Source organism: Pantherophis guttatus, chromosome 4 (assembly GCF_059756535.1).
Source record: "Pantherophis guttatus breed Tessera chromosome 4, ASM5975653v1, whole genome shotgun sequence".
In the NCBI taxonomy this organism is placed as follows: domain Eukaryota; kingdom Metazoa; phylum Chordata; class Lepidosauria; order Squamata; family Colubridae; genus Pantherophis; species Pantherophis guttatus.
Genome location: NC_142066.1, coordinates 20535630 through 20561917, shown reverse-complemented (window position 1 = coordinate 20561917; position 26288 = coordinate 20535630). Strand labels below are relative to the sequence as shown.

Here is a 26288-nt window from a genome sequence, read left to right as displayed (position 1 = left end):
ACGCCAGAACCGTGCCGTGAACTGAACTCCCTTATCCGAGATAGTACGTCATGGAACCCCATGTAGACGATACACGTGCTGGATAAACATCTTTGAAAGTTTCTGGGCTGAAGGCAATTCTTTACATAGAACAAAGTGCGCTTGCTTGGAGAAAAGATCGACTATGGTCCAAATTATGGTATTCCCATCGCTCTCTGGGAGCTCTATGATAAAATCCATAGCGATTTCCTCCCAAGGCCCCGTAGGACTGACTACAGGCTGTAAGAGACCCAAGGGCCGACCGGGCTTTGGTTTAGTCGTTGCACATATAGAACAGTCTCTAACATATCGTTTAATATCCTTGCGCACTTGGGGCCACCAGAATTGCTGTCTTGTTAGATGTAAAGTTTTGAGGAATCTGAAATGACCACCCAATTTTGAGTCGTGACAGTGCTGTAATACTGATCGGTGCAATGCTGCTGGTACGTAAATCCGAACCCCCATCCAAGCTAACCCATTGTGGTGTGTCAATATGGACTTGTGAGTCTGGGCCCACGTGTCTTCCGCCGTTTCACGACACAAATCTTGTTGCCATACGCTGTCCGTCGCCTGTAAAGAGGGTTCAGCTGGAGTTTAAGGTATCATTGCTTGGACAATATCCTCTCTCCTACTATGAAATTGAGGCATTCCTGACAAGGTGTCCGCTAAGAAGTTCTTCCCTCCGGGTACGTATTTCAGGACAAAGTTGAATCGCTGGAAATACTGTGCCCAGCATACCTGTTTGGGGGACAGTTTTCTGGGCGTTTGGAGAGCCTGTAGGCTTTTATGGTCCGTCCATACTTCGAATTTGGTGCCACTCCCCTCCAAGAGGTGACGCCATGTAAGTAATGCCCAGTGAATGGTGAAGGCCTCTTTCTCCCAGATTGCTCTTTCAGTCGGTGTTAGTTTGCGAGACGTGTAGGCACACGGATACAGCACTTCTCCCTCCCCTTTTTGAAGTAACACCGCCCCTACAGCCACGTCGCTGGTGTCCGCCTGTACTATAAACATGAGGGCCAAATTAGGGTGTTTCAAAACCGGTTCCCGAGCAAAGAGCCTTTTTAGCTGTTCAAAAGCTTGCTGACACTTGATTGTCCAGTTCAATCTTTGGCTCAGTTTGGCCTTTGCACCAGTATGTTTAGTATGCAATAGATCCATTAGCGGTAAGGCCACTTGGGCAAAGGCTGGTATAAATTGTCTATAAAAGTTGGCAAAGCCAAGGAAACTCTGCAACTGTTTCCGTGTGGTAGGGGCTTGCCATTCCAGGACTGTTTTTACTTTATTTGGATCCATTTCTACCCCGGTGCCCGAAATGCGATATCCCAAATAATCTAGTTGGGTGCAATGGAAGTCGCATTTGGGCAACTTTACAAAGAGGCGTGCAGCCAGCAATTTGTTTAGCACCTGGCATACTAATTGCACATGTTCCTCCATTGTTTTAGTGTAGATCAAAATATCATCAAGATACTCTGCGATAAAGATGTTCGTGCAATACCTCGTTGATAACCTGCATGAATACGGCAGGCGCACCCTGTAATCCAAATGGCATTACTTTGAATTTATAACTGCCTAATGGGCAATTAATGGTGGCTTTCCACTCATCGCCTTGCTTTATACGCACGCAGTAATATGCTTCACGCAGGTCCAATTTTGTAAAGATCTTTCCCATAGACAGTACCGCCAGGAGATCTTTGATTAACAGTAGAGGGTATAGATATTCTATGCACACTGCATTCAGATCTCAGAAGTCAACACAAAGACGTAGCCCCCACATCTTTCTTTTTCCGGAACAATACAGCGGCAGCCATTCGTGATCTGCTGGGCTCGATAAACCCTCTCGCCAAATTCCGATCGATGTACTTCCGGAGTTCTTCCAATTCAGGTGGTGTCATAGCGTACATTCGAGGCTTTGGTAGTTTAACCCCCGGGAGTAATTCAATAGCGCAGTCAGTGGTTCTATGGGGGGGGGGTAATACCTCAGCCCCCTCCTAGTTAAACACCTCACCCAATTCTTGGTACACCTCTGGGAACCCCCCCCCCCCGACACTTCCTCTTGGCCCCTGGCCGGCTCGGAATGTTCTTCTGACTCTGTCTTTGATTCAAGAACCAGATGTAATTTCTGATACCCCCCTTCCCACCATATATGAGGCTTCCACTTATCCAGCCAAGCTAGTCCTAAAATAAGGGGTTCGATCATTCATTCTATGATCACAAACCTTATAGTCTCTTTATGCTCCCCTATTTGTAATTCCACAGGCTCGGTAATGTGTTTGGATGGAGACCCGCCCAACACCGACCCATCCATCTGTTCAAAATGTATAGGGGTTTTCAGCTGCGCTTTACACAATCCCAGGTCATCAGCTATTGCTTTGCTCATTAAACATCGAGTGCACCCTGAATCTATCAAAGCTTGGGAGGTGCGCAGGTTTCGTATGACAACTGGTATCACAAAGGGGCGAATGGGTGCACTTACCATGGGATCGTTTGGATCGCTGTCCTCTTCATCGAAGGTGGTTATGGTGTCTTCTTCCATTCCCATGGGGCTCTTTACTTCTTGGGGTTTGGGATGTGGACCACCACGTGGACTTTGAGTGGCTAACCAGGATTGATCTGGACTTATATGAGCTCGGCCCCTGGGTGTACAATCCACCCCAGTTGGAGTTGTCTTGGTCTGGACGGGAGGTAGGGGGCAGTCCAGTGCTCAATGACCGGGTTGGTCACAACGAAAACAGCAAAACGTGCCATGGCCTGCCGACTCAGCTGGTTGCATGGGGAAAGAACTGTTCCAACCTGAAGCCCTCGGAATGGGCGGCCTCTCCGCCAGGCGTTGTTGCTGAATAGTGTCACCACCACCACCATGAGGCCTAAACACCCCCAACCCCACATCCAGGTCTATGGCTGCCTTGAACCACTCCATTAAGCGAGGTGGCAACTCTCTATAAACACATTCTTGTGTAATTTCTTTATCCAACCCCAGCCGAAAATGATGCACTAACAAACAGTCCGGCCAGGCTCGAAGCCGTCCCACAAGAGCCCTAAACTCCTTTATATATTCCATAACGAGGCGGCCCCGTTGTTTTAAAGACACCAACTCCCCCTCCACCATCTGGGTACAAGTGTCATCCTCGAACTGGCTCCTTAATGCTTCTAAAAGCAAACCAACATCAATTAGTTCCCTCGCGTGGTCGCTATGGAGGTTCGCAACCCAATCTGCGGCCTCCCCTGTTAACACGTTTATAATAGCGACCACCATGGACCATTGAGAGGGATATAGGTATCCATAAAGATCCAAATAACTGAGTACCTGACTCAAAAAGAGGGAGACACGGTCAGCACTACCATCGAATGTGGTTTGTAACGGAGGGGGTCCCCAGACCTGCTGCTGGCCGGGCACCTAGATATTGGGGGCCCCAGGTGGAGGACAGGCCTCCCTTGTATCTCTCCTTTCCTCCCTCCATGAGCCCTCATGCTGCCGGGGCCCATCGTATCCTGTAGTAACTACACCCTGCCATCTGGGTCCCTCTGATCTAACCCCCTCAGGGCACCCCCCACTGACGTGGTGGTTGGCATCGCTGTTAATTGATCCGCTTGCTGGGGCCAGCCTTTAGCTAGTCGTAGTTTCGGGCTAGCCAAATGGGAACGGCTGTCTGTTCCTCTAGGTCGCCCCCTCCTTGCCAAGCCAATGAAGCCTCCATTCTGGCCATCCACAGTTGCCACGAGGGGGCATCCCGAAAGCTTGCTTCTCTGAATCTCTCCCTCAGGATCTCAAGCATTGAGGATCCCAGGCCTGTAGAGTAACTCCATTCCCCGTCATCGTCGTCAAGCCAACGTCACTCCCGCCAACCTTGGAAAGCAGCGTCTCCCAAACAGGGTTTTGAAGACGTGGCTACCCCGACACCCACCAGGGCAGGGCTATGCCACCACTCCCCTGACAACATCTTCTTTCCATTAGTGCCAGCTGGCTCTGCCAGTGCTTCGTGCACCCCCACCCCCTGTTGAGACGATCTATCTTTCGGTCGCACAACAGGTGGGTCAGGTCCACTGGGTGCATCTGGAACCACTTCCTCGGCCGTGGCTTTGGCCCCATTTCCCAGCACCGGGGTTCCAGCCTCCAAACCCTCTGCCATCTCATCCCAGAGAAATAAGAAGGGAAATGGAAACACCAACTTTCTGTCATATTCTGCTCTCCAAGGTGATTCAAACCATTGAAAAACGACTCCAAGGCAAAGAACGAGGTTGTAAACGGGTTTACTTTTCATTTCTTGGAGCAGTCACACACGAACGTTAATTGACAAACATAAAGTCGGCGTTGGGAGTGGCTGCCTCCCAACGCTATTTATACAAACTCAAAATAAACCAGGTGCCCTATTAGCCAATTGGCATTGCTTCCGGGTGCCGCCCTTTTTTGGAACGGCAGGCGATGTCAGCTCCCTACACTGCCCCGGCCCTGGGGTGACCATCCGCCTCCAAGTAAGGTGCCACCTGCCACCCGCCCCCCACCCTTCACCAAAGTGCACAGCTAACAACCCCCACCACCACCACCAGACATCGTCGCAGCAGCCCCTTCTTGGATTTCTTCGTTAGGTAGGGTTTTCCCCTGTCAGCAACGGATCTGCAGCAACTCCCCTCCCCATGCTATGTCGAGATGGCTTGAATCTCGACAGTGGAGGAGATGGACTATAGACTCACACAGACAGGTAAAAATCATGAGAGAACAATAATTACATTGAAGATGGAGATGGCTGAATATTTCTTGAGGTTCCAGACTATTGAGGAAGAAAAGGGGGAAAACCTTGCAAAGATAATGGCACAACTGTTGGCGGAGGCCTTATAGGTGACTAAACAGGAAATGTTTGCTGGGATAGATGAAATATTTAGAGTATATACTAGATATGTGACAAGAAACAAACTCCCCAGAGAGGTATATGTGAGATTTACCAAGAAAGCAATAAGAGTGGAGATATTACAGAGTAAGAGATGACCCACTGAAATATAAAGGGAAAGAAATAGTAGTCGTAAAACAGATCCCTAGAAAAGTAAGAGATACAAAGAAACAATACCAATTTTTAACAAGAGAATTAATTAAGCATGGAGTAAACTTCAGGTGACCAATACGGGAGGGAATACTGGTGACTTGGATAGAACAAAGACATAAACTGGACTCTATAGAAAAAGTGGAACAATTCTATGATCAACATTTTGGGCCATATGAAGAAAAAAGAGAGGAAATAGAAAATAGAAAACAAGAGGAAGCTACAGGAGGGGAAAACATACAGCAAGAAGAAGACAAAACAGAACTAGGGGAAAGAACAAAACAAGAAGGCGGAAGAATAAAAAAACAAAGAGAGAAACAAGAGTGACTAGAACAACAAGACCTATCTGCAAGTAAAACTATGGAAGAAGAAATAAAACTATTGTCAATCAACATAAATGGACTGAATTCTCCTATGAAAAGGAAAGGGACTTTCAATAAATTAGGAAAATTAAAGCTAGATTTAATTTGTCTTCAAGAGGTCCATATTAAAAAAACAACGCAATAAATTACTGGAGTATCCAAAAATTGGGAAATTATATTCTTCTTTAGCATAGCAAAAGAAAAGAGGAGTAGCTTTATACATAAAAGAAACAATAAACGCTAGGCAAATTTTTGCAGATGAAGATGGGAGAATTTTGATGATGGAGGTAACAATGAACTATAAACAGATACAGCAATATATGCACCAAACAACAAACAAGAAGACTTTTATGGAAAGCTTCATAAGAAAATTATAGAATTGGAACATGAAAATATATGTGTGGTAGGAGATTTTAATGCAATTGTAGATGGAGAATTGGACTGTAAAAGTAGTAAAGTAAACAAAAAAACTAGGAAAACATTTCTAAAGACCTTTTTCAAAATGGAAGAGGAATTAGGCATTCAAGATGTATGGAGATAGATATACCCTAAGAAAAACCAATATTCATTTTATTCAAATAGACATGTCTTGGTCAAGAATAGATATGATATGGATGTCACCTGAGTTAAAATCAAATGTGCAAGAAATAGAAATAGAAACAAGTGTTTGGGCAGACCATAACCCAATAAAAGTTAAGTGGAAAGGACAAAAGAGAAAATTGAGATGGATGCTGAACCAATCAATATTAAAGAATAAGGAATTTATTCAAAATATGGAAAAAGAACTAGATTTCTTTTTTTAAAGACAATAGGAAAGAAGAGACTTCACTGCAAAATGTATGGGATACTGTTAAGGCATATATTAGAGGACTAGTCATAATATATGGGAAAGAAAAAGAAGAAACAAAACCAAAACATGTTAGAAGAAGAGTATAAAAAACTAGAAATAGAATTACAAAAATCAAATGGAATTAACAAAACATAAACTGAACTTACTAGATAAAGAAGAATTGGCACAAAAAAATAAAAGTGCTAAACAGAACTTTTTTGAACATGCAAATAAGCCAGGAAGATGGTTGGCATATAAATTGAAAAAGGAGAAAGAAAAGAAACTGATACATCGATTAGTAGGTGAGAAAGGAGCTCTCCATTATCAAAATGATGATAAAAAAATAATAATTCAAGATTACTATGAAAAGCTGTATGATCAGGAGAAAATTCCAGAAGATAAAATAAAACAATATCTGGAAAATGCTGAATTACCTAAAATACCTGAGGCAGTGAAAGCCATATTAAATTAATGGATAACAATGATGGAATTAACAGAAGCAAAAGAGTAATAACAAACCAGGACCAGATGGGCTATCAACAGAACTTTATAAAGATCTACAAGATACTTTAGGCCTATCAATATTGGAAGTCTATAATGAAGTACTGTTAGAAGCGAAGGTACCAAATTCGTGGATGGAAGCATTTACTTTATTACTCTTTTTTTTTTTGTAAATATTTTTTTTATTTTTTTCAAACATAAACATAAAATATATCTTTCCAGAGTGAAGTCTCGATCCGGTCATAGGTAGGTACACCGCTTACATTTCTTTAACAGGCTCCAATCACCATTTCCCATCATATATATATATTTTAAGTAACAATCAAAACATTGAAGAAAAAGAAAGTTTTAACATAAATTCTAGCATCTTAAACTAAACAATTCTATTATATCACCACAGATTTAATTTCCAGCTAAACTTAACTCATTTATATCCATGTATTAATTCAAATTATATCTGGTTCTTCTCCAAATTGCTTTCATTACAAAATATAAATCTTAAAAATATTCTAGCCTCTTAATCTAATTATTTACCTTACAATTTCATCACCACAAATCTTAATTTCAAATTCCACACAGCTCTATTTTTATTTCAGTTCATAGAACAAAATTCTATCCATAATTCTCAATCTCTAGGCCCATTTCATCAAATTTTAAAATCTTGAACTTTATCAATTTACCTTTAATTTTTTTCTCCTTAATCATCTATTACTCATTTAATTTTACACAGATTTAACTCAAAATCCATATCCTCCTCCGTATCGCCCATTGTTGTTTGGTTGATGTCCAGCATACTATTTAGGCTGATTTCCAGCATATTCTCTTCCATAACTCCATCAATTGTTTGGTTGATTTCCAGCATTTGTATTCTGGCTGATTTCCAGCATATTCTCCTCCATACCTCCACTTATTATTTGGCTGATTTCCAGCATATTATATTTGGCTGATTTTCAGCATAGTCTCCTCCAGAACTCCCCCTGTTATTTGGCTTATTTCCAGCATTATCGGCTCCAAACCTCCCACTATTGTTTGGCTGATTTCCAGCATAATCTTCTCCAGAACTCCCACCATTATTTGGCTAATTTCCAATATAATCTCTTCTTACTCTCCAACTTTTATTTAGACACATATTTCAACAACTGACTTCTTGTATATTTTCTTCTAAATTATTCCATTTTTTCTATAGAAATCACACTTTTCCCCGCCTTGAAAATTACTTTCTTCTAATTGTTAAGTCTGTAAATAATATTAAAAATTCAGAGTTCAATTAAACATCTAAATATTTAAAAAATCATATTTTTCTTTCATATTTTTTCTGATTTTTCTATAGAAATCTCTCATCTTAAAAATCACTTTCCTCTGATGATTAAGTCTATAAATAATGCTTGTTAAAAATTCAGAGTTTCAATTAATCATTTAGGCATTCAGAAAAATCATATTTTCCTTTCAATCATTCTCTTATTACCTAACCAAATTAATATTTTATACTTATGTAGTCAAATTCAATAAAAATGGAAGCAGGAAGAGAAAAAAGAAATAAAAAAGAAATAAAAAAACAAAGAAAGAGAAAGGAGAAAAGAATAGAAATGTAGCTGAAAAAGAATAAAAAGGATAGTAATAAAAAGAAAAAAAGAAAAAGCAAAGGGGAAAGAAGGAAAGAAGGAAAGAGCAAAGGGAGGAGGAGAAAAACACCTCCTAACAACATTCAGATTTCTAATAGACAGAAAGCATTACATCCATTTTGATCACTGTATTATTTTTTCTTGTCTTGCTACCCAGTGTATTCCATTTTTTTCTCTTTCTCCCAACTGTCCAAAAATGTTTTTCAATTTCAATATTATCAAAGTTATAAGCTCTTTAAAGTTTTAGTTCTTTTTTTTGCAATTATTCCATATATGGTATCATCTTCTTCTGTTGCCATGCCTTTTCCCTTTGTTACTACGCTCGTTACTTCAATTTCAATTTTTCCATTCCACTTCTCTCCAACCAATAAGTTCTCCATTAGACAAGTTAAATATCTCCAAAATCAAGCCTCCTTAAATTTTCCAAAAGTAATCCAGTTAGGGTAACAAGACACAAAGTTTCTCCTTTCAATCGCTGGCAATACACAATTTGTCACTTTCACTTCGGCTGGTGTCCATTTTGTCTATCACCGCTTGTCTTTTCTCCTTGTTTTAAAAAGTTCCTGTTTACCTCTTCCTCCCTTTCTCTCTCTTCAAAAGCAATCCAATCTCATTAAGAAAAGAAAAAGTGCAAAAAAAAAATATGAAAGAAGATCTGGAATTAAAAGATATCTGGAGAATTTATAACCCAAAAGAATTGGACTATACTTTTTTCTCTGATAGACATAGATCTTTTTCCAGGATTGACTTTATCTTGCTATCAGATGATTTACTTGTTAAAACAAAAAGAACAAAGATATTTCCAAGAACTTTAACTGATCATAGTTCTGTATGGATAGAAATTGAGATGGGAAAAACTGAGAGAAGGTCATGGAGATTAAATGAAAATTTGTTTAGATATGAAAAAAATATAACAGAACTTAAAAAACAGATGAAAGAATTTTTTGAGATGAACTTGAATAAGGGCACCCCAATTGAAATTGTATGGGATGCGAGTAAAGCGTATATGAGAGGGGCACTCATTTATATGAACTCTAAACACAAACAGAATCGACAAAAGAAAAGACTCGAATTGAAAGTAGAAATAAAGAATAAGGAACAGCTACTCATTAAAAACCCAACAGATGAAAGAATATCTGGTGCTATAAAACTTTTGAAAGATCAATTTCAAATGCTCTTGGCGGAGCAAGCTGCAACAAACTTACAATATGCGAAGCATAATACGTTTTGTAATGCTAATAAACCGGGAAGATGGTTGGCTTACACCTTAAGGAAGAAGCAGAGTGTACGGACTATTGAGAGTATTGATATTGGAGGGAAAGAAATTTCTCAACAAAAATTGATTAAAGAAGTCTTTGTAGACTACTACACTAAATTATATGCTAAAGATGATATACAGAATGGACTTATAGAAAAATATCTAGAAGAGAAAAGAGTCTCAAAAATTACTAATCAACAAAAAGAAAGAATGAACTACCCTATAACAGTTGAGGAAATAATTGCAGCAATTAAACAATTGAAAACAGCTAAAGCTCCTGGAACAGATGGATTGACTGCAGTGTATTATAAAACTTTACAAGCAGAAATGGTGGAACAACTTAGAGACTTATTTTGCAATATACAACAAGGGGGTAAAATACCCCCATCATGGAAATCAGCATATATTACTTTGATACCAAAAGAACAAGTAGGTCCTAAAAAACCGGAAAATTATAGACCAATATCTCTTTTAAATAATGACTATAAAATTTATGCAAAAGTATTAGCCAACAGATTGATGCCAGTAATTCAAGAGGTGATTCATGATGATCAAGCGGGATTTATCGAGGGCAGATATATGAAGGACAATGTAAGGCAAGTAATAAATTTATTGGAATATCTTGAGAAGAATAAACAGATCCCTGCAGTGCTGGTTTTTTTGGATGCAGAGAAGGCCTTTGATAGAGTGGATTGGAACTTTCTATTAAAGACTTTGAAAAAGATGGACTTTGGGGATCAATTTATACAGGCGATTTCGGCAATTTATCAAGAGCAAAAGGCACAGATTATTATTAATGGAAGTTTGACAACAGAGTTTAAAATTGAAAAAGGAACAAGACAGGGATGCCCGTTGTCCCCACTTTTATTTATTTTAACACTAGAAGTCTTGTTAAATACAATACGGGACTCTAATATCTTGAAAGGTATAAAGATTAGGCAAGAGGATTACAGAATAAAGGCATTTGCAGATGATCTGGTTGTTACCCTATCACAACCAATGGAATCAATAATCTTGATGAAGGACATTATACAAGATTATGGTAAAGTTTCAGGTTTCAGATTGAATCCAAAAAAGACTAAAATGATAGTTAAAAACATGACACAAGATCGCAAACATGAGCTTGAAAGGAGGGCAGGTTTTGAGACTGTACCTAAGGTAAAATATCTAGGAGTTCAGGTTGCAGAATCAAACATGAAATTGTTTCAAAATAACTATGAGGTGTTGTGGCGAGAGGTGCAGAAAGATATGGAGACTTGGAAAAAACTGCAGCTGTCTCTACTTGGAAGAATAGCAGCAGTTAAGATGAATATTTTGCCAAGATTTCTTTTTTTGTTTCAAATGATTCCGGTGCTTAAAAGTGATAAACAATTGAAAGTTTGGCAATCTGGAGTGAATAAGTTTGTCTGGAACGAAAAGAAGCCGAGAGTGAAATTGAAAATTATGCAAGATGTTCCAGAAAGAGGAGGTCTTAAACTTCCAAACCTACAGTTATATTATGATGCAGCAGCTTTAACCTTAACAAGTGATTGGTTTGGAAGTAAAAAGGCTGGAATATTGAATGCAGAAAGTTTTGATCTTGAATTTGGATGGCACGCTTACTTATTTTATGATGACAAAGTTGATAAAGTATTTAAAAGTCATATACTTAGAGACTCTTTGATGAGAGTTTGGAAGAAGCACCGACTCAAATGGGATTATAAAATACCGCTATGGCTGGATCTTGGTCATACCTTGTGGAATACAAATATAATGTCACTCGGGGGGTTTTTATACAAAGAGGTTCTTTTTACAGATGTGGGCAGATGGCAGCTGAAGACTTTGCAGACACTGTTGGACGAAGGGATTAATTTAACTTGGTTACAATATAATCAATTACAATTGAGATGGAAAGAGGACCAAAAAACTGGTATTATGTTGCATGAGGAAGAATTGGTTAGACATATAAGAGAGAAAGGTCCAATGCATATCAAAAGGCTTTATAATGTTTTGCTAGAAAGGGACTCAGAAACTGAATTAGTTAAAGACTGTATGATTAAGTGGGCACAAAATTTTGAAGAACCAGTGATGTTGGAAACATGGGAAAAAATTTGGGTCCAGAATGTTAAATTTACACAGTCGCAGAATTTGAGGGAAAATTTTTACAAAATGTTTTATAGATGGCATCTAGACCCTAAGAAACTGTCGTGTATGTACCCTAATGTTCAGCCAAAATGTTGGAGGTGTGATTGTACAGACGCTACATATTATCATATTTGGTGGACCTGTAAGAAAGTTAAGGCTTTTTGGATAAAAATTTGGTGGGTCATGCAGAATGTTTTGAAGAAAAAAATTCAATTTTCTCCACAATTGTTTCTATTGGGTATAGCTAAGGGTTTTACAGTGGATGAAACAAAGTTGATTTTGTATATGATTACAGCAGCGAGATTGTTGATAGGTAAATATTGGAAAAATGAAGCTTTGCCTACCGTTCAAGAATGGATTTTGAAGATGGCCGGTTTCGCTGAGATGGCGAAGATTTCAGCATATTTAAAAGACCGCTCACAAGAGACTTATGAATGTGAATGGAAAAAATGGATAGATTATGTGCAGAACAAATATCAAACTAGGAAGTATCAAATAGCTTTTTATTGATAGTATTATATTACATTAAGATAGAAATATTTGAACTATGTGAAGATGAAAAATGATATGGGGGATGGGGGGGTTTAAAGCTCAAGGTTTTTTTTTATATATAAAGGGGACAATGATGGGGTATACTCTATGGAAGTCCGGGGGGGAGGGGAGGGTTAGGGGGGGTTAGGGAGGGTGGGCTGGGGAGTTTGGGGTGGGTTAGGGGGGTGAAAATGGGGTGAAAATGTAATTGTAAAACTTTTACAATAAAAAAAAAAGAAAAGAAAAAGTGCCAGTTTTTTTTTATTTTTCCAAGAAAATAATCCTTCCAAAGCAGTCAATAGTTACTATAATCCATTAACTATTGGATTTTCCTCTTTTTGTTTATTTTGTGAAAGTCTTTTGCCCAGATAGTTTACAGCCGCTAATTGGGGCTAAGGCTCACTTGTTATAAATCTGCACTTAAAAGCTACTCCTGCCTGGGTTGAATCTCACTCACCCAGCATTTGAGTACCTAGCTCTGTTCTCTGTTTCTTCCTCCTGCACATTGCTTTTTCTGGCTGTCACAGCTTTGGGGCAGCCGCCATGGCTGCTGCTGAGCTGCCGCCGACACAGAGGGCAATCCTCTGGCCCCAAGGAACCTGCCCATTCCTCTCAGCTGTCTGAGGGGTCCCTCTCTTTCCCCCTGTCCCTACGGGACAGGGGAGGTCCACAGACCTGCCGGCGGCAGTTTAGCAGTTGCGGTTTTCGCAGGGCTCCTAAGAGCCCCGCTATTTCCCCATCTGGTCCGCTGTGACACCAACCAGAAGTCCTGGAAGCATATATTACTCTTATACCAAAAGAAGACTCAGATTTAATGCAGATTTAACAGATTAACAGAGTTAGAAGGGTCCTTGCAGGTCATCTAGTCCAACCCCCTGCTGAAGCAGGAGACCCTACATCTGCCTCTACCTAGGATCGAACTCACAACCTCCTGATTGTGAGGCAAGAGCTCCACCTCTATATCCTTACTGAATGCTGAATTATATAATATACGCCTCAATAATAGCAGAGAGATTAAAAAGGGGTTTGAATGAATTTATACATTCAGCTCAGAATGGATTTCTGCCTAAGAGATAGATTAAAAATAATATGAAAATGACCTTAAATACACTGGAGTATTATAAAGCACACCCTGGAAAACAAATGGCATTGATTTTCCTAGACATGCAGAAAGCATTTGATAAAGTAAACTGGCAATTTATGTTATTACAATTAAAAACTATGGATTTTGGGGAGAGATTTATCAATATGATTAAGGCAATATATCACAAGCAAACAGCAAAGGTGATTTTAAATGGAGATATGACCAAGAATTTTAATATAAAAAAAGGCACAAGACAAGGATGTCCACTATCTCCTCTACTATTTATATTGACTTTGGAAGTGTTAAATGGAAATATTAGACAAGGCAGAGAAATAAAAAGTATGGAAATAAAAAAAGAAAAATGTAAGCTACAGGCGTTTGCAAATGATTTGGTTTTTATTTTGGAAGATCCACAAGAAACAGGATCCAAATTAATTAAAAAATAGAAAAAGATGGTGAAGTTGCAGGACTGAAAATAAACAAAGAAAAAACTAAGATTTTGGTCAAAAACCTTACAGATACACAGAAAAAAGAGTTAATGAAGAGAATAGATATTCAGATAGTTAAGAAAGTAAAATATTTAGGAATTCAGTTAATGGCAAGATGTGTAACTATTAAAGAAGATAATTACTATAAACTGATGCAACAAATTAAAATAGACTTGGAGAAGTGGAAAAACCTGCAACTGTCACTGATAGGAAGAATAGCTACTATAAAAATGAATATTCTGCCGAGACTACTATATTTATTTCAAACAACTCCAATAAGTTGTATTATCAGGCCTCAATACTTACTTGGGTGAAAGAATGGATTGGTTTGAGGCATAAAAGATTATTGACTTTGGAGGGACATGATCTTCAACTGGGTTGGCATGCCTTTTTATCGTATGGGCAAAACAAAATACATGGTTATTTTGAAAGACATTACATTAGAAATGCATTATTATTAGTATGGGAGAAAATCAAGCAACAACATTATTTGAAAATACTAGTCTGTCTCTCCACAATGGAGGCACTGATCCAGCCAAACTTTATTAATCTGGGAAATATTACTAGATACAAAGATATTTTGAATGAAAACGGGGAGCTCAAAACTAAACAGGAATGGAATGGTCAAGGGATTGATATAGCATGGTGTCCACAAGTGCAATCTAGATATGAGAAAGATCCTAAAATGTATGGTTTTTATAAAGAATTAACAAAACTAGATCAGATACTAACAGGGACAGATGAAAAACTAATAAGGAAAACATATAGTTATCTATTAAGTATTAAAATGGAAGATGAACAAGTAAAGGAGACAATGATAGTATGGGCAAAAAACTTTGGATATACAATAGAGTTAGATAACTGGCAGAAATTATGGGATAGGAATTACAAATTAACGATGTCAACTGCATATAAAGAAAACTTATATAAAATGTTTTATAGATGGCACTTCTTGCCCTCAAGGTTGGGAAAGATGTTTAAGGATATGTCAAATGTTGGAAATGCCACAAATACCTGGTTCATACTATCATATGTGGTGGACATGCCCAAAAGCAAAAAAATATTGGACAAAAATACATACATGGTTGGAAAAGAATGATAAAGCAAAATATTGATTTAAAACCAGAAATATTTTTGTTGGGTACTCTACCCAACAATTATAATAAGGGGAATACATATTTGATCCTACATGTATTAACTGCAGCCAGAATTGTATTTGCACAACAATGGAAAAGTGAAAAGATCCCTACAGATGAAAATGTGATTAAAAACATATTAGAATGTGCAGAAATGAATAAATTAACACTAGCAATTAAGGAAATTGTCAGTGGAAGACCCCCCCAAAAAATAAGATCTGGTGCTTTTTTTTGTGGCAAAAAAAATAAATAAATAAGACCGGGTCTTATTTTTGGGGAAACACAATAGAAGGTAAGGTCAATGGTGGAGGAGGGAAATCCACCCTGGACTTGCTGTGCTCGGCTGAAGGGCTGTCTCATGGGGTTGGAAATGGTGAGGGTCAGCTGCCTTTCATGCCTTCCTCTCGGCTTCTGCAGGGCCTCTGGGCGCCTGCTGCCCACATCCCCTCCCCTCTTCCTCAGGCCCCGCATCTAGCCCACAACCAGGGGATGCACCGCTTTTGGGATAGTCCAGCCAGCGGGTGGATGAGCAGGCAGCCTTCAGCGGAGAGCATGCTGGGGCGGTGTGTGCCTGGATCAGGCACTTTATCTTCATGGTCTTCACAGTCTTCATCCGCACCCTCCTGGGGCCCTAGTCTCAACACCGATTTGAGCATGGACTGATAAGAGCTGAGGCTGGTGGCACCAAGGCAGCCCTTGCCTCCTACCACTTCGGGTTCACAGTTCTAAGCTGCGTCCAGGAAGCACTGCAGTGGAGAGAAGCAGCCAGGGTCAACGGTCTGTCCATTGCAGCTTGGAATCTCAAATAAGGCTGAGAATGAATGTTGTGTTGTAGCCAGCCTGGACACTAGATCACCACCCTGTGAACTCCTAATCTCTCAAGAAACCCAGCCGAGGTCTTACTCATTGATCGCTGAGGCACCTGGACTCCCAGTAATAGGATGGGGTCCTTCAGGCACTTAATGTGGCTGCCTGTAGCTCCAGACCTTCCTCCATCACTGGGAGACCAGGCATTTCAATGAGCAGCAAATGAGGGCCAGCCTCCTTGACAGATGAGGATTTAAAACCAGGGGGCTGATCTAGAGCCCAGGGCAGCTACAACACAAACATTCATTCTTGGCCTTATTTGAGATTCCTAGCTGCAATGGAAAGCAAAGCTAGGGTTGACATCTCCCTGTGTCGATCCAGCAGACGAAACAGGAAAAGGGGGCAGAGAGAAACAGTCCAGTTGCCAAGGTCTAGTTGCCCGGGTGGAGCCCCAGGCGGAGGGGCTTGTTTGGGCCCTGGGCTGGAGCAGCGAGGAGGTAACAGCGATGACATGAAGGGAAGCCACGTGACTGGAGGCCTGGCTGCCACAGCCTTCAAGAAAATCACCCTCTTTGGCACCACTGGCATGATGGGTCTGGCCACCCTGGTGCAAGTCCTGGAAGCAAGTGAGGCAGGCAGGGGGCATCAGCCTGGGGGGCAGAACAAACAGGAGACCTGCGAAGGGATACACTGTCCCCCTGGCTTTGAAAGGATGTGCTCAGGACGCGGCTGCTTCCCCAGAGAAATGGTGCAATGGCTGACAATTTTTTTTGGGGGGGGGCAGTACTGCAGGATCAGCTCCTTGCATTGTGGCTGCTGCAATGAATATGAGAAGCCCAGACAATGTTTTGAGCACAGATAACATCTTCAGCCCAATGAACTTAGGCCCCCCTGTTATCATAGCAAGCCCTTTGTCCATGACTTGCCCGTTAACACTCACCACACCTGCCAACTCCAGTTACTGCTCCAGTAAACATCGCACATCCAGCCACTATCACCTCACCAATGAATCTCCCCACACCAATGACATTAGCTGGCCCTTTAAATCTAGCCATGAGACCTGTGGAAAGCATGCCTTTCCTTCCCCAGGCATTGCCGACCTCTCCCCCCAATTAAAAAAAAAACCTAGGGCAAAAATCTTCAAAAGAAGATTTGAAAAGGGGGCTGCTGTGTATTGTTTAATGGATTACTAAATTGACAAAATGGACTGCTAAATTGGCCACACCCACCCAGTCACATGACCACCTAGCCACACCCACCCAGTCGGTCATTAGTCAAATCAAACTATAGTCCAGCCCTCTGAGGGACCTGTGAACTGGCCCCCTGTTTAAAAAGTTTGAGGATCCCTGATGTATATAAATGCCTACACTCATTTACATATTTATATATACTCATATCTTGTTTTTCATTCTTTGTCTCCTGGCTTATTCCTCCCCCCCTCCAGAGGCCCTCACATGATCTTTACACAGGCGACTGTCTAACCATCATTATGGAATTAGGCGATTTGTCTGTTCCAAATCTCATGGGACACTATGGAAAAATGAGGAACTGACCCTGAAGGATATTGTTAATATTCACCATGAAATACATGCTCAAAAATCCCTATGAGTTGATTTGACACTATGCTGCAATTTCTACTTTTGTCTGAAAAACAGATGAAAAAGTTAGTCCAGTATGATCTCCTAGAAGGATCTTGTTGCTGCCATTTACACACAGAAAGAGGACAATTATGGAAGCTGTTTGCAATCATCGAGTTGCTGTTAACAGTATTGCCTCAAGTGGTGTGCAAGCATCGTAGCCTTCAATGTCATCTTGATGAGCCTCTTCCTATTCATCACACCTATCATCAGCTTGGAGATGTTAACATTGCTGGCATTATTTCTGTATGCTTGATATTTTCTGACCCCATTGATTTCAGTCAACATCCTTCTCAGGGACTTCAAGATGGACTTATGTATGTACATTATCAATTTATTTTCAAGTTCTGGTCAATGTTCAAAATATTTTTCAGTAATCTTAAATAGGCTACCTAGGTGTATTTATATCTAAACTTCAGCTTCCAAATAAAGTTGAAAAAAAACCCCAAATTTCTATTCCAACAAATCATATGTAACAAGCATTAAATGTAAATATTTTTCAGAGTTTCCCAAAACAACCCAAGAATCTTGGGAAAGTCTGAAAAATATGATCATAAAAGCCCAAACCAGCACAATACTATTGAGAAAGAAAAACAAGAAATCCAAGAAGAAACTAGCATGGCTGCACAAAGATCTCTTTGACAAATTGAAAGACAAAATGGACAAGTACAAAAAATGGAAAGAGGGACACACAACTAAGGCAGAATATCAGCAGATAGCCAGAATCTGTAAAGACGAAGTCAGAAAAGCAAAGGCTCAGAATGAACAAAGACTCGCAGCAAAAGTCAAAGACAATAAAACAAGTTTCTTCCAACGTAACTTATAAATAACAAGAAAAAAAAAATCAAGGAAACAGTTGGTCCACTAAAGAGAGAGGATGGCTTCGAACAAGTCGATGGGATGTTAATAGGGGGAGTCCCAGCTACACTAGTCACCGAACCAGTGAGATTGGAAATGGGAAGTAGGAAGCAACAGGCAACAGTGAGAAAGCAGAGCTGCTTAACTCATTCTTTGCATTGGTCTTCATGCAAAAAGAAACTATAGCCCAACCTACCAAAAACATAACTGTAAAAGATAGACTAGAAATAAAAGTTAAAATAAGGAGAGAGAGGGGGGGGAACACCTGTCTAATTTTGATGAATACAAATCACCAGGACCTGACGGATTGCATCCCAGAGTTCTAAAGGAGTTGACAGATGTCATCTTAAAACCACTGCACCACATCTTTCAATAATCCTGGAGCACTGGGGAACTACCAGAGGACTGGAAAAGAGCTGATGTGGTTCTCATCTTCAAAAAAGGGAAAAAAACAGACCAATCAGCCTAACATCAATACCCAGGAAGATACTGGAAAAGATAATCTGCCAACATCTACCATGTTTCCCCGAAAATAAGTCCTTCCCAAAATATTTACGCACATGCACAGCTAGTCCCCACTATTTCATCTGGTTAGTGTTAGGGAGATAGAGCTGGAAACCAGGTAAGATGGCAAGAGGAGCCCCGTCTTGCTCCACACACCCCAAAATAATAAGACCTCCCTGAAAATAACGCCAAGCACTTATTTCAGGTGCAAAAAATATAAGACAGGGTCTTATTTTCTGGGAAACACAGTAGAAACAAGTAAAATAATAACTAGCAGTCAGCACGGGTTTGTTAAAAACAGATCATGCCAAACCAATCTTATTTCATTCTTCAACATAGTGACTAAATTAGTAGACCAGCGAAATACTGTGGACATACTATACTTATTTATTTTATTTTTTATTTATTTTATTTGATTTTTATACCGCCCTTTTCCAACAGGACTCAGGGCGGTGAACAGCCGAGATAAAACATAACATATAAAATTTAAAAAACAGTTTAAAAGACATTAAATAATTTCGGCCCTCAATTTAAAACAACCCAGTTAAAACCAATTTCAAATTAAAACCAAAAGGATGGGATCAAGCCAGCCTGGCTAGATGAAATAGATGAGTTTTCAGGGCCCGACGAAAAGTCTGGAGGTCAGGTATCGTGCGTATCTACTTATACTTCAGCAAAGCATTTGACAAAGTAGACCACAACCTACTTCTTGGTAAACTAGGAAAAAGTGGGATAGATAGCATCATCACCAGATGGATTCGTAACTGGCTGACAAAAGTGAGTTTTGCCCCATTTTACAATCTTTCTTGCCAATGTTCTTAAGTGAATCCCTGCAGTCATTAACTTAGTGAAACGGTTGTTAAGTGAATCTGGCTTCTGCATTGACTTTATTTGTCAGTAGGTCACAAAAGGTGATAACATGCTCTTGTAACACTGCAACTATCATAAATGTGAGTTAGTTGCTAAGTGTCTGAATTTTGATCACAAGGATGCAGCAAAGGTCATAGGTCTGAAAAATGTTCATAAGTCACTTTTTCAGTGCTGTTGTAACTTTGAAAGGTCACTAAATGAACTGTTGTAAATTAAGTAGATTGCACTAAAAGCATATTCCACAAAATGTTGTACTGAAAGATCACAAGTGTCATAATGTGAAGCAGAGTTTTCTTAATGTATTTATTTTTAATGTTTTATAGAATAGTTTTTCAGAATTATCAGCATATCCTGGCCTTAGCGTTTTCTCTCAAAGAGATCAATGAAAATCCTGAGATCCTACCCAACATCACTCTGGGCTTCCACATTTTTAACAGCAATTTTAGTCCCAGATGGACTTACTTTGCCTCAATGTTGCTACCTTTCACTCAGGGAAAATTCATCCCTAACTACAAGTGTGGCCTCCCTCAAAATTTGGCTGCAGTTATTGGGGCACCTGACATTGCTTTTCACATGGCAACTGTATTGTGCATCTACAAAGTTCCTCAGGTAAGATGTACTGAAGATATACATTATCATTCTGTCATAGATCCCCAGTTTTCTCTCTCTCAAAAGGAGAACAAAATTCAGATTCCTAGATATATTTTTTTGGCTTGATAGGATCAGCAGAGTTGCATGAGTAATGAGAAAATCTGAATAGACAGTGGGGGTATTACTTCCAGGAAAAGATATTTACTGATAGCTTAAGAGTGACATTGTGGTTGATATTCCTAACTAAACACAACTAGCTGCATAATGTTTCAGTATATAAGAATAAAGTTACCCAAATAAATGTACACATTTCCAGAGGCTCACATAGACCTTTGAAATTGCATACGTTTATCTTTCTGTAGTTGACCTATGGCTCTGCTCCAGTCATGGATAAAGAGACTCAATCAATTTTCCTTCAACAAATGTTTCCAAATGAATCGCATGAAGATAAGGGTCTCCTGAAACTATTGTTGTATTTTAGATGGATCTGGATTGGAATTCTTGTGGTAAATGATGACAAAGGAGAAAGATTTGTACAAGAGGTGCTCCCTATATTTTCTGAACATGGCATCTGCATTGAATTCATAGCAGAGTTCCCAATCTTAACTTTTTACAGTGATTTTACTGATATAATAGACAAAGAACGATATATATACCAAGTTCTCATGAACAGCACAGCCAATGTGGTAATCTTGTATGGTGAAAGTCGCTCCATGTCAATTCTAAGAAGTTTCCTCCAGTTTTCAGAAATGGAGGATATACCAAGAAAGACAAAAATTTTGATTACATCCACTCAGACAGATTATACTTCAATTTCCTTTGATAAATCTTTGGACATCCATATCCTACATGGTGTTTTATCCTTTGCAGTTCACACAAAGGAGGTCCAAAACTTCCAGGATTTTTTTCAAAACCTAAATCCAAACAACAACCAACATGATCATTTTCGGAAAGATTTTTGGGAACAGGCATTCGAATGTTTCTTCTCAAATTCAAAAACTGAGACATCTGAGAAGAAATGTACTGGACAGGAGAGGCTTGAGACCCTTCCCACATCTGTGTTTGAAACACGCATGAGTGGACAGAGTTACAATATTTACAATGCAGTCCATGTTGTGGCACATGCTTTGCAATCTCTCTCTCTATCCAAATCCAGGGGAAAAACAACAGTGAAAGAAGGAATGAAATATTTCCACAATCATATGTGGTGGCAGGTAAGCCTGCTATTGGAGTAACCACCAAATCTGTAGTTGCAACATCTCTCCATAAGCTCTAACACATAATATCCTCTAGGACTTTTGACATTTGGTCTAAAGGTGAAATGCACTAATGGCTTAACCAGCTGAAGTATTTATGTGTTCATATTAAAATGGCAAAAGTTATTGTATAAAATGATAACCACTTGCCACAACCAGAACCATGAAGAACTCTGCTATTAGGTCAGTCTCTAAGTAAAGAGTAGAAAGTGATATTTTGCCTTAATGTGATGTACTGAAGCAGTTATTCCTTCTAGATGGGTTTTTATTGGCGGCCGGGGGGGGGATGTATGCATTTAGCCAGTTCTTTGATTGTTGAAAGTTCAATCCCACCCACAGTTTAGAGCATTTCCTGTTGAAGATATTTCCAAAGAAACCATGAGTGGACTTTGAAGAACTGATAATAATAATTGCATCCAGTTTTAATCACCACAATATAAAAAATGCTGTTGAGACTCTAGAAAAAGTGCAGAATAAGATTAGGGGACTGGAGTCTAAAACATATGTTTTAAAAAAGTTGCAGGAATTGGATATGCCTAGTTTAATGAAAAGAAGGATTGGGGTGATAGCAGCATTCTAACATTTAAGAAGCTGCCACTTGTCTAGGCCACCATAACCTCATGTATCTTAGGATCATTACTGCCTCTTTTGAAAAGTAACATATATATAGTAAATGTGAAGACATTACATTTTGTCTTACTATTCTCTTGCTTTTGTACTTATGGATTTTAACTGCAATAACTCTAATCATAGATAATCTTTTCTTAGTATTTTATTGTGCAATCCTATGTTAATACATTTTAATTGTTTTTCAGTGGTGTCATATTTTATATGTTCTCCCTTTTGGAATCCATTGTTATGTTTTGAACATATATTATTGCCTCCTTCTGTCTTTCTTTGTGTCTCTTTGACTGTCTCTATATTTCAGGTTCATTCTTTTCTGAGAAGTGTCAGATTCAACAACAGTGTTGGTGAAAAGATCTCCTTTGATAAAAATGGTGAACTCATTGGTGGATATGATATCATCAACTGGATCACATTCCCAAACAAATCCTTTGTTAGAGTCAAAGTTGGAGTGATAGATCCCACAGCTCCACCAGAGAAGTTCTTCAATATTTCTGTAGATTCCATCACGTGGCCAGTAGGCTTTAATCAGGTTAGCTGTTTAAATCTAAATTAGTCTGTCTTCATTCATGTAGCATAAAATATATATTGATGATTGTTCCAGAGCATCATCTCTGAACTAACCTAAGAACAAATGTCCTGCAGAAGGAAAAAATATCTATAAGAATGTTTACTTTTCTAATACTTGGTATAGAATATTGTATCCTTTACTTTGTGCTCTCTGCAGCCTGTGAATTATAGACTAATAATTTTAGTTTTAGTTTTAGACTATAGTTTTCATAGTTTTGATGTAAAAGCTTTAATACAGTGTATTACATTTCATCAGATCATAATTCAGAAGTTGAGAAAACTAACTTTAACTGACCAGCATAGAAAATGCCTTTGGAGGGAAGGGAGGATGGTGTCAGCCCTGGATCCATCTTTAGACAGAATTAACAGGGTTGCCACAGTGAGGGATGGGTGAGCTGTGGGAACAGGAACGTAGAGAAGGGAGTAATCACAACATTATTTCACATGAGATCAAGCATGGGTTGCTGTAGGGTAGTGATTGAAGTTTGGCAGCAGCTGAGGCAGGAGATTGATTGGGTCATATGATGTGAATGTAACAGGGCAGGGTGTGAGCTTTAGTGTGGGTGGGGGGAAATGCGGGATTTTAGATTTGGATTTTTTCAAGATGTGCCAACATGATTTTTCTAATAAATTCTTATTTCGATGGACTTCGTCTTGGAATTCTGAATTCCAATGAGGAACTCCATTGGAATTCAATTTGGAATGCTGACAGATGGTTTGGGGAAATGCCAATAATTGTAGATATTTAATTAATTATAATTTCACAACAAATACAACTAAAATGATGTCATGACATCACTTGTGGTAATCAATTCATTTTTATTATGTTAATTCTATTTAACAGTATCACTCCAAGCATTTATTTCACTTCTGTATCTTAAAACATTCTTCTTCATTCAATGATAGGCATTACCTTTATCTTTGTGTAATGATCCTTGTGAGACAGGACACTGCAAGGCCAAGAAAGAAGGAAAGTTATTTTGCTGCTATGATTGCTATCTGTGCCCAGAAGGGAAAATATCAAAGGAGAAAGGTAGGAAATTTCCAACTATAATGGGAGTAAGACATTGAGATAAAACACTGTCTATAATCAACCCTATAAATTCCACTGTGTTCTTTTTTAGATATGGATGACTGCTCCCCATGTCCTGTAGATCAATATCCAAATCCTGACAAAAATATGTGTATTCCAAAGCGGATCACCTTTTTGTCCTATGAAGAAACTTTGGGGATCAGTCTGACTGTTCTTTCCCTTTGTTTTTCTTTAATGACTACTTTCATCATCACAGTATTCATGAAACACAAAGACACTCCCATCGTCAAAGCCAACAACCAAAATCTCACTTATATACTCCTAGTTTCCCTCCTCCTCTCTTTCCTTTGTGTCTTTCTATTTGTTGGCAGACCAGATAAGATTTTGTGTCTCCTTCGACAACCAACTTTTGGTCTCATCTTTTCTGTAGCAATTTCTTGTGTATTGGCCAAAACCTTTGTTGTAGTTCTAGCATTCATGGCCACCAAACCTGGTTCCAAATTGAGGAAATGGGTGGGTGGAAGAATGGTCAACTACATTATTATTTTCTGCTCCTTTGTTCAAATATGTGTTTGTGCTGTGTGGCTGATAACATCCCCACCATATCCAGATTTTGATATGAAGTTAATGTCTGAAGAAGTCATCATGGAGTGCAATGAAGACTCTGTTATGTTCTGCTGTGTTTTGGGCTTTATGGGTTTTCTTGCTCTGGTTAGCTTCTCTGCTGCTTTTCTAGCTAGGAAGTTACCTGACAGCTTCAATGAAGCCAAATTCATCACCTTCAGCATGTTGGTCTTCTGCAGTGTTTGGCTGTGCTTTATCCCAACCTATCTAAGCACTAGGGGAAAATACATGTTGGCTGTGGAGATCTTTTCCATGATCTCCTCCAGTGCTGGATTATTGGTGTGCATCTTTCTTCCCAAGTGTTTTATCATTGTGATGAGACCTGAACTGAACAATAAACATCAGCTCATGAAAAGAAAGTTTTAATTAAAAAAATGTATATGTATTTCTAGGAGAATTTTCCAATTTTGAAGTCTGTGATCAGTTTACAATTTTATTTAGCTGAAATGGACTTGCTTCCATACTTCAAAATGGGAGGCAAAATTCAAAAATCTGAATGATGCAACTATTACTACCACTCTTTTTAGATCTATGCTTTATTGTATTTATTTTTAATAAATCTACGGTTTATTTTCTTTAATTATCATTTGGAATGTGAGCCACCTAAAAAATTCATGGCCTCTATGTCTTAAATTATTGAATGGCCAATTTATACGAGAAGTGCCAGGGTAGGCCTGTTTTTTTTTTTTTGTTTTTTTTTTAGGAGGATGAGATGTAATCTGCCATTGAAGGAAGATGCAAAGTGAGTCTCAATGGACATGGGTTAAAAACCACCTTAAGGAATACCAATGTCTTGATATGGGTGGCAAAAGTTTAATATTTTTTCACTTTTATTGCCATTCCATCCAGCAGTTCTGGTTAGGACAGAACTAGTCTGTAGTGGCTAAGGAGTTAGAAGAGCCTAGAGCATGATTTGGGGATGTGATCTGAGATGAGCTTTTCTATTAAGATATTCTTTGAAAGGACTTGATCCTCCTGCAAATGCTGAACCAAAACCTTGATCGGTGGACTACTGTTTTGGTCTCTTTGTTTACTAATATTAAAAACTCATTGCAAATCTCAAAGGAATTTGATCAATTCTATTCTAAGTGCCAAAAAAGTCTACAAAACCAATCCAGCTTCAATCCAGCTAACAACTATCCTATCAGCTGATTATGTGTATAGGTAGTCCTTGACTTACAATAGTTCATTTAGTGACGGTTCGAAATAACAATGGCACTGAAAAAAAGTCATATAATTGTTTTTCACACTTATGACCCATGGTCACATGATCAAAATTCAGATGCTTGGCAACTGGCTCATATTTATCACAGTTGCTGTGTCCTGGGGTCATGTGATCAGCTTTTGCAAACCTCTGGCAAGCAAAGTCAACAGGGAAGCCAGATTCACTTAACAACTGTGCTCCTAACTCAACAATTGCAATGATTCAGTTAACAAATGCCACAAGAAAGACCATTAAACGGGGCAAAATTCACTTAACAAATGTTTCACATAGCGACATAAATTTTGGTTTCAATTGTGGTCATTAGTCAACGGCTACTGTAATTATGGTAAATGTCTTTTTTATTGGTTTGCTGATTGGAAAGCATCTTAATGATGGAACAAACCTGGTAAAGGCCAGGTCTTTCTACTGTGAGTCACTACATCACTGCACCACCTGCCTGCAAATTTACTAACCCTCCTGGAGGAGGTCTCTGTACTGCTTTGATAATCTGAAATTGGTATTTGATTGCTTCCTTCATTGACCATTGGATCCTAAAGTAATTACCATATTTTTTGGAGTATAAGACGCACCGGAGTATAAAACGGACCTACCTTTTTTGGTTGTTTTTTTTTTAAGTTTTTTTTTTTTGTTTTTTTTGACAAACACACATACAAACATACAATGTATTTTCTTTGGACAGAGTATTTGGCTGGTTCACAAATTT

General features: G+C 39.0%; 1 protein-coding gene across 1 annotated transcript; it reads left to right on the top strand.

Annotated features, from left to right (window-relative positions):
- The first annotated feature begins 16304 nt into the window (after window positions 1–16304).
- LOC117673002 (vomeronasal type-2 receptor 116-like) lies at window positions 16305–26157 on the top strand. The gene is made up of 5 exons (XM_034430137.3): window positions 16305–16419; window positions 20039–20271; window positions 22438–22665; window positions 23610–23736; window positions 23828–26157. The coding sequence occupies exons 1-5, from the start codon at window positions 16305–16307 to the stop codon at window positions 24724–24726; spliced, it is 1602 nt and encodes a 533-aa protein (XP_034286028.3). The 3' UTR covers window positions 24727–26157.
- Window positions 26158–26288: the final 131 nt, after the last annotated feature.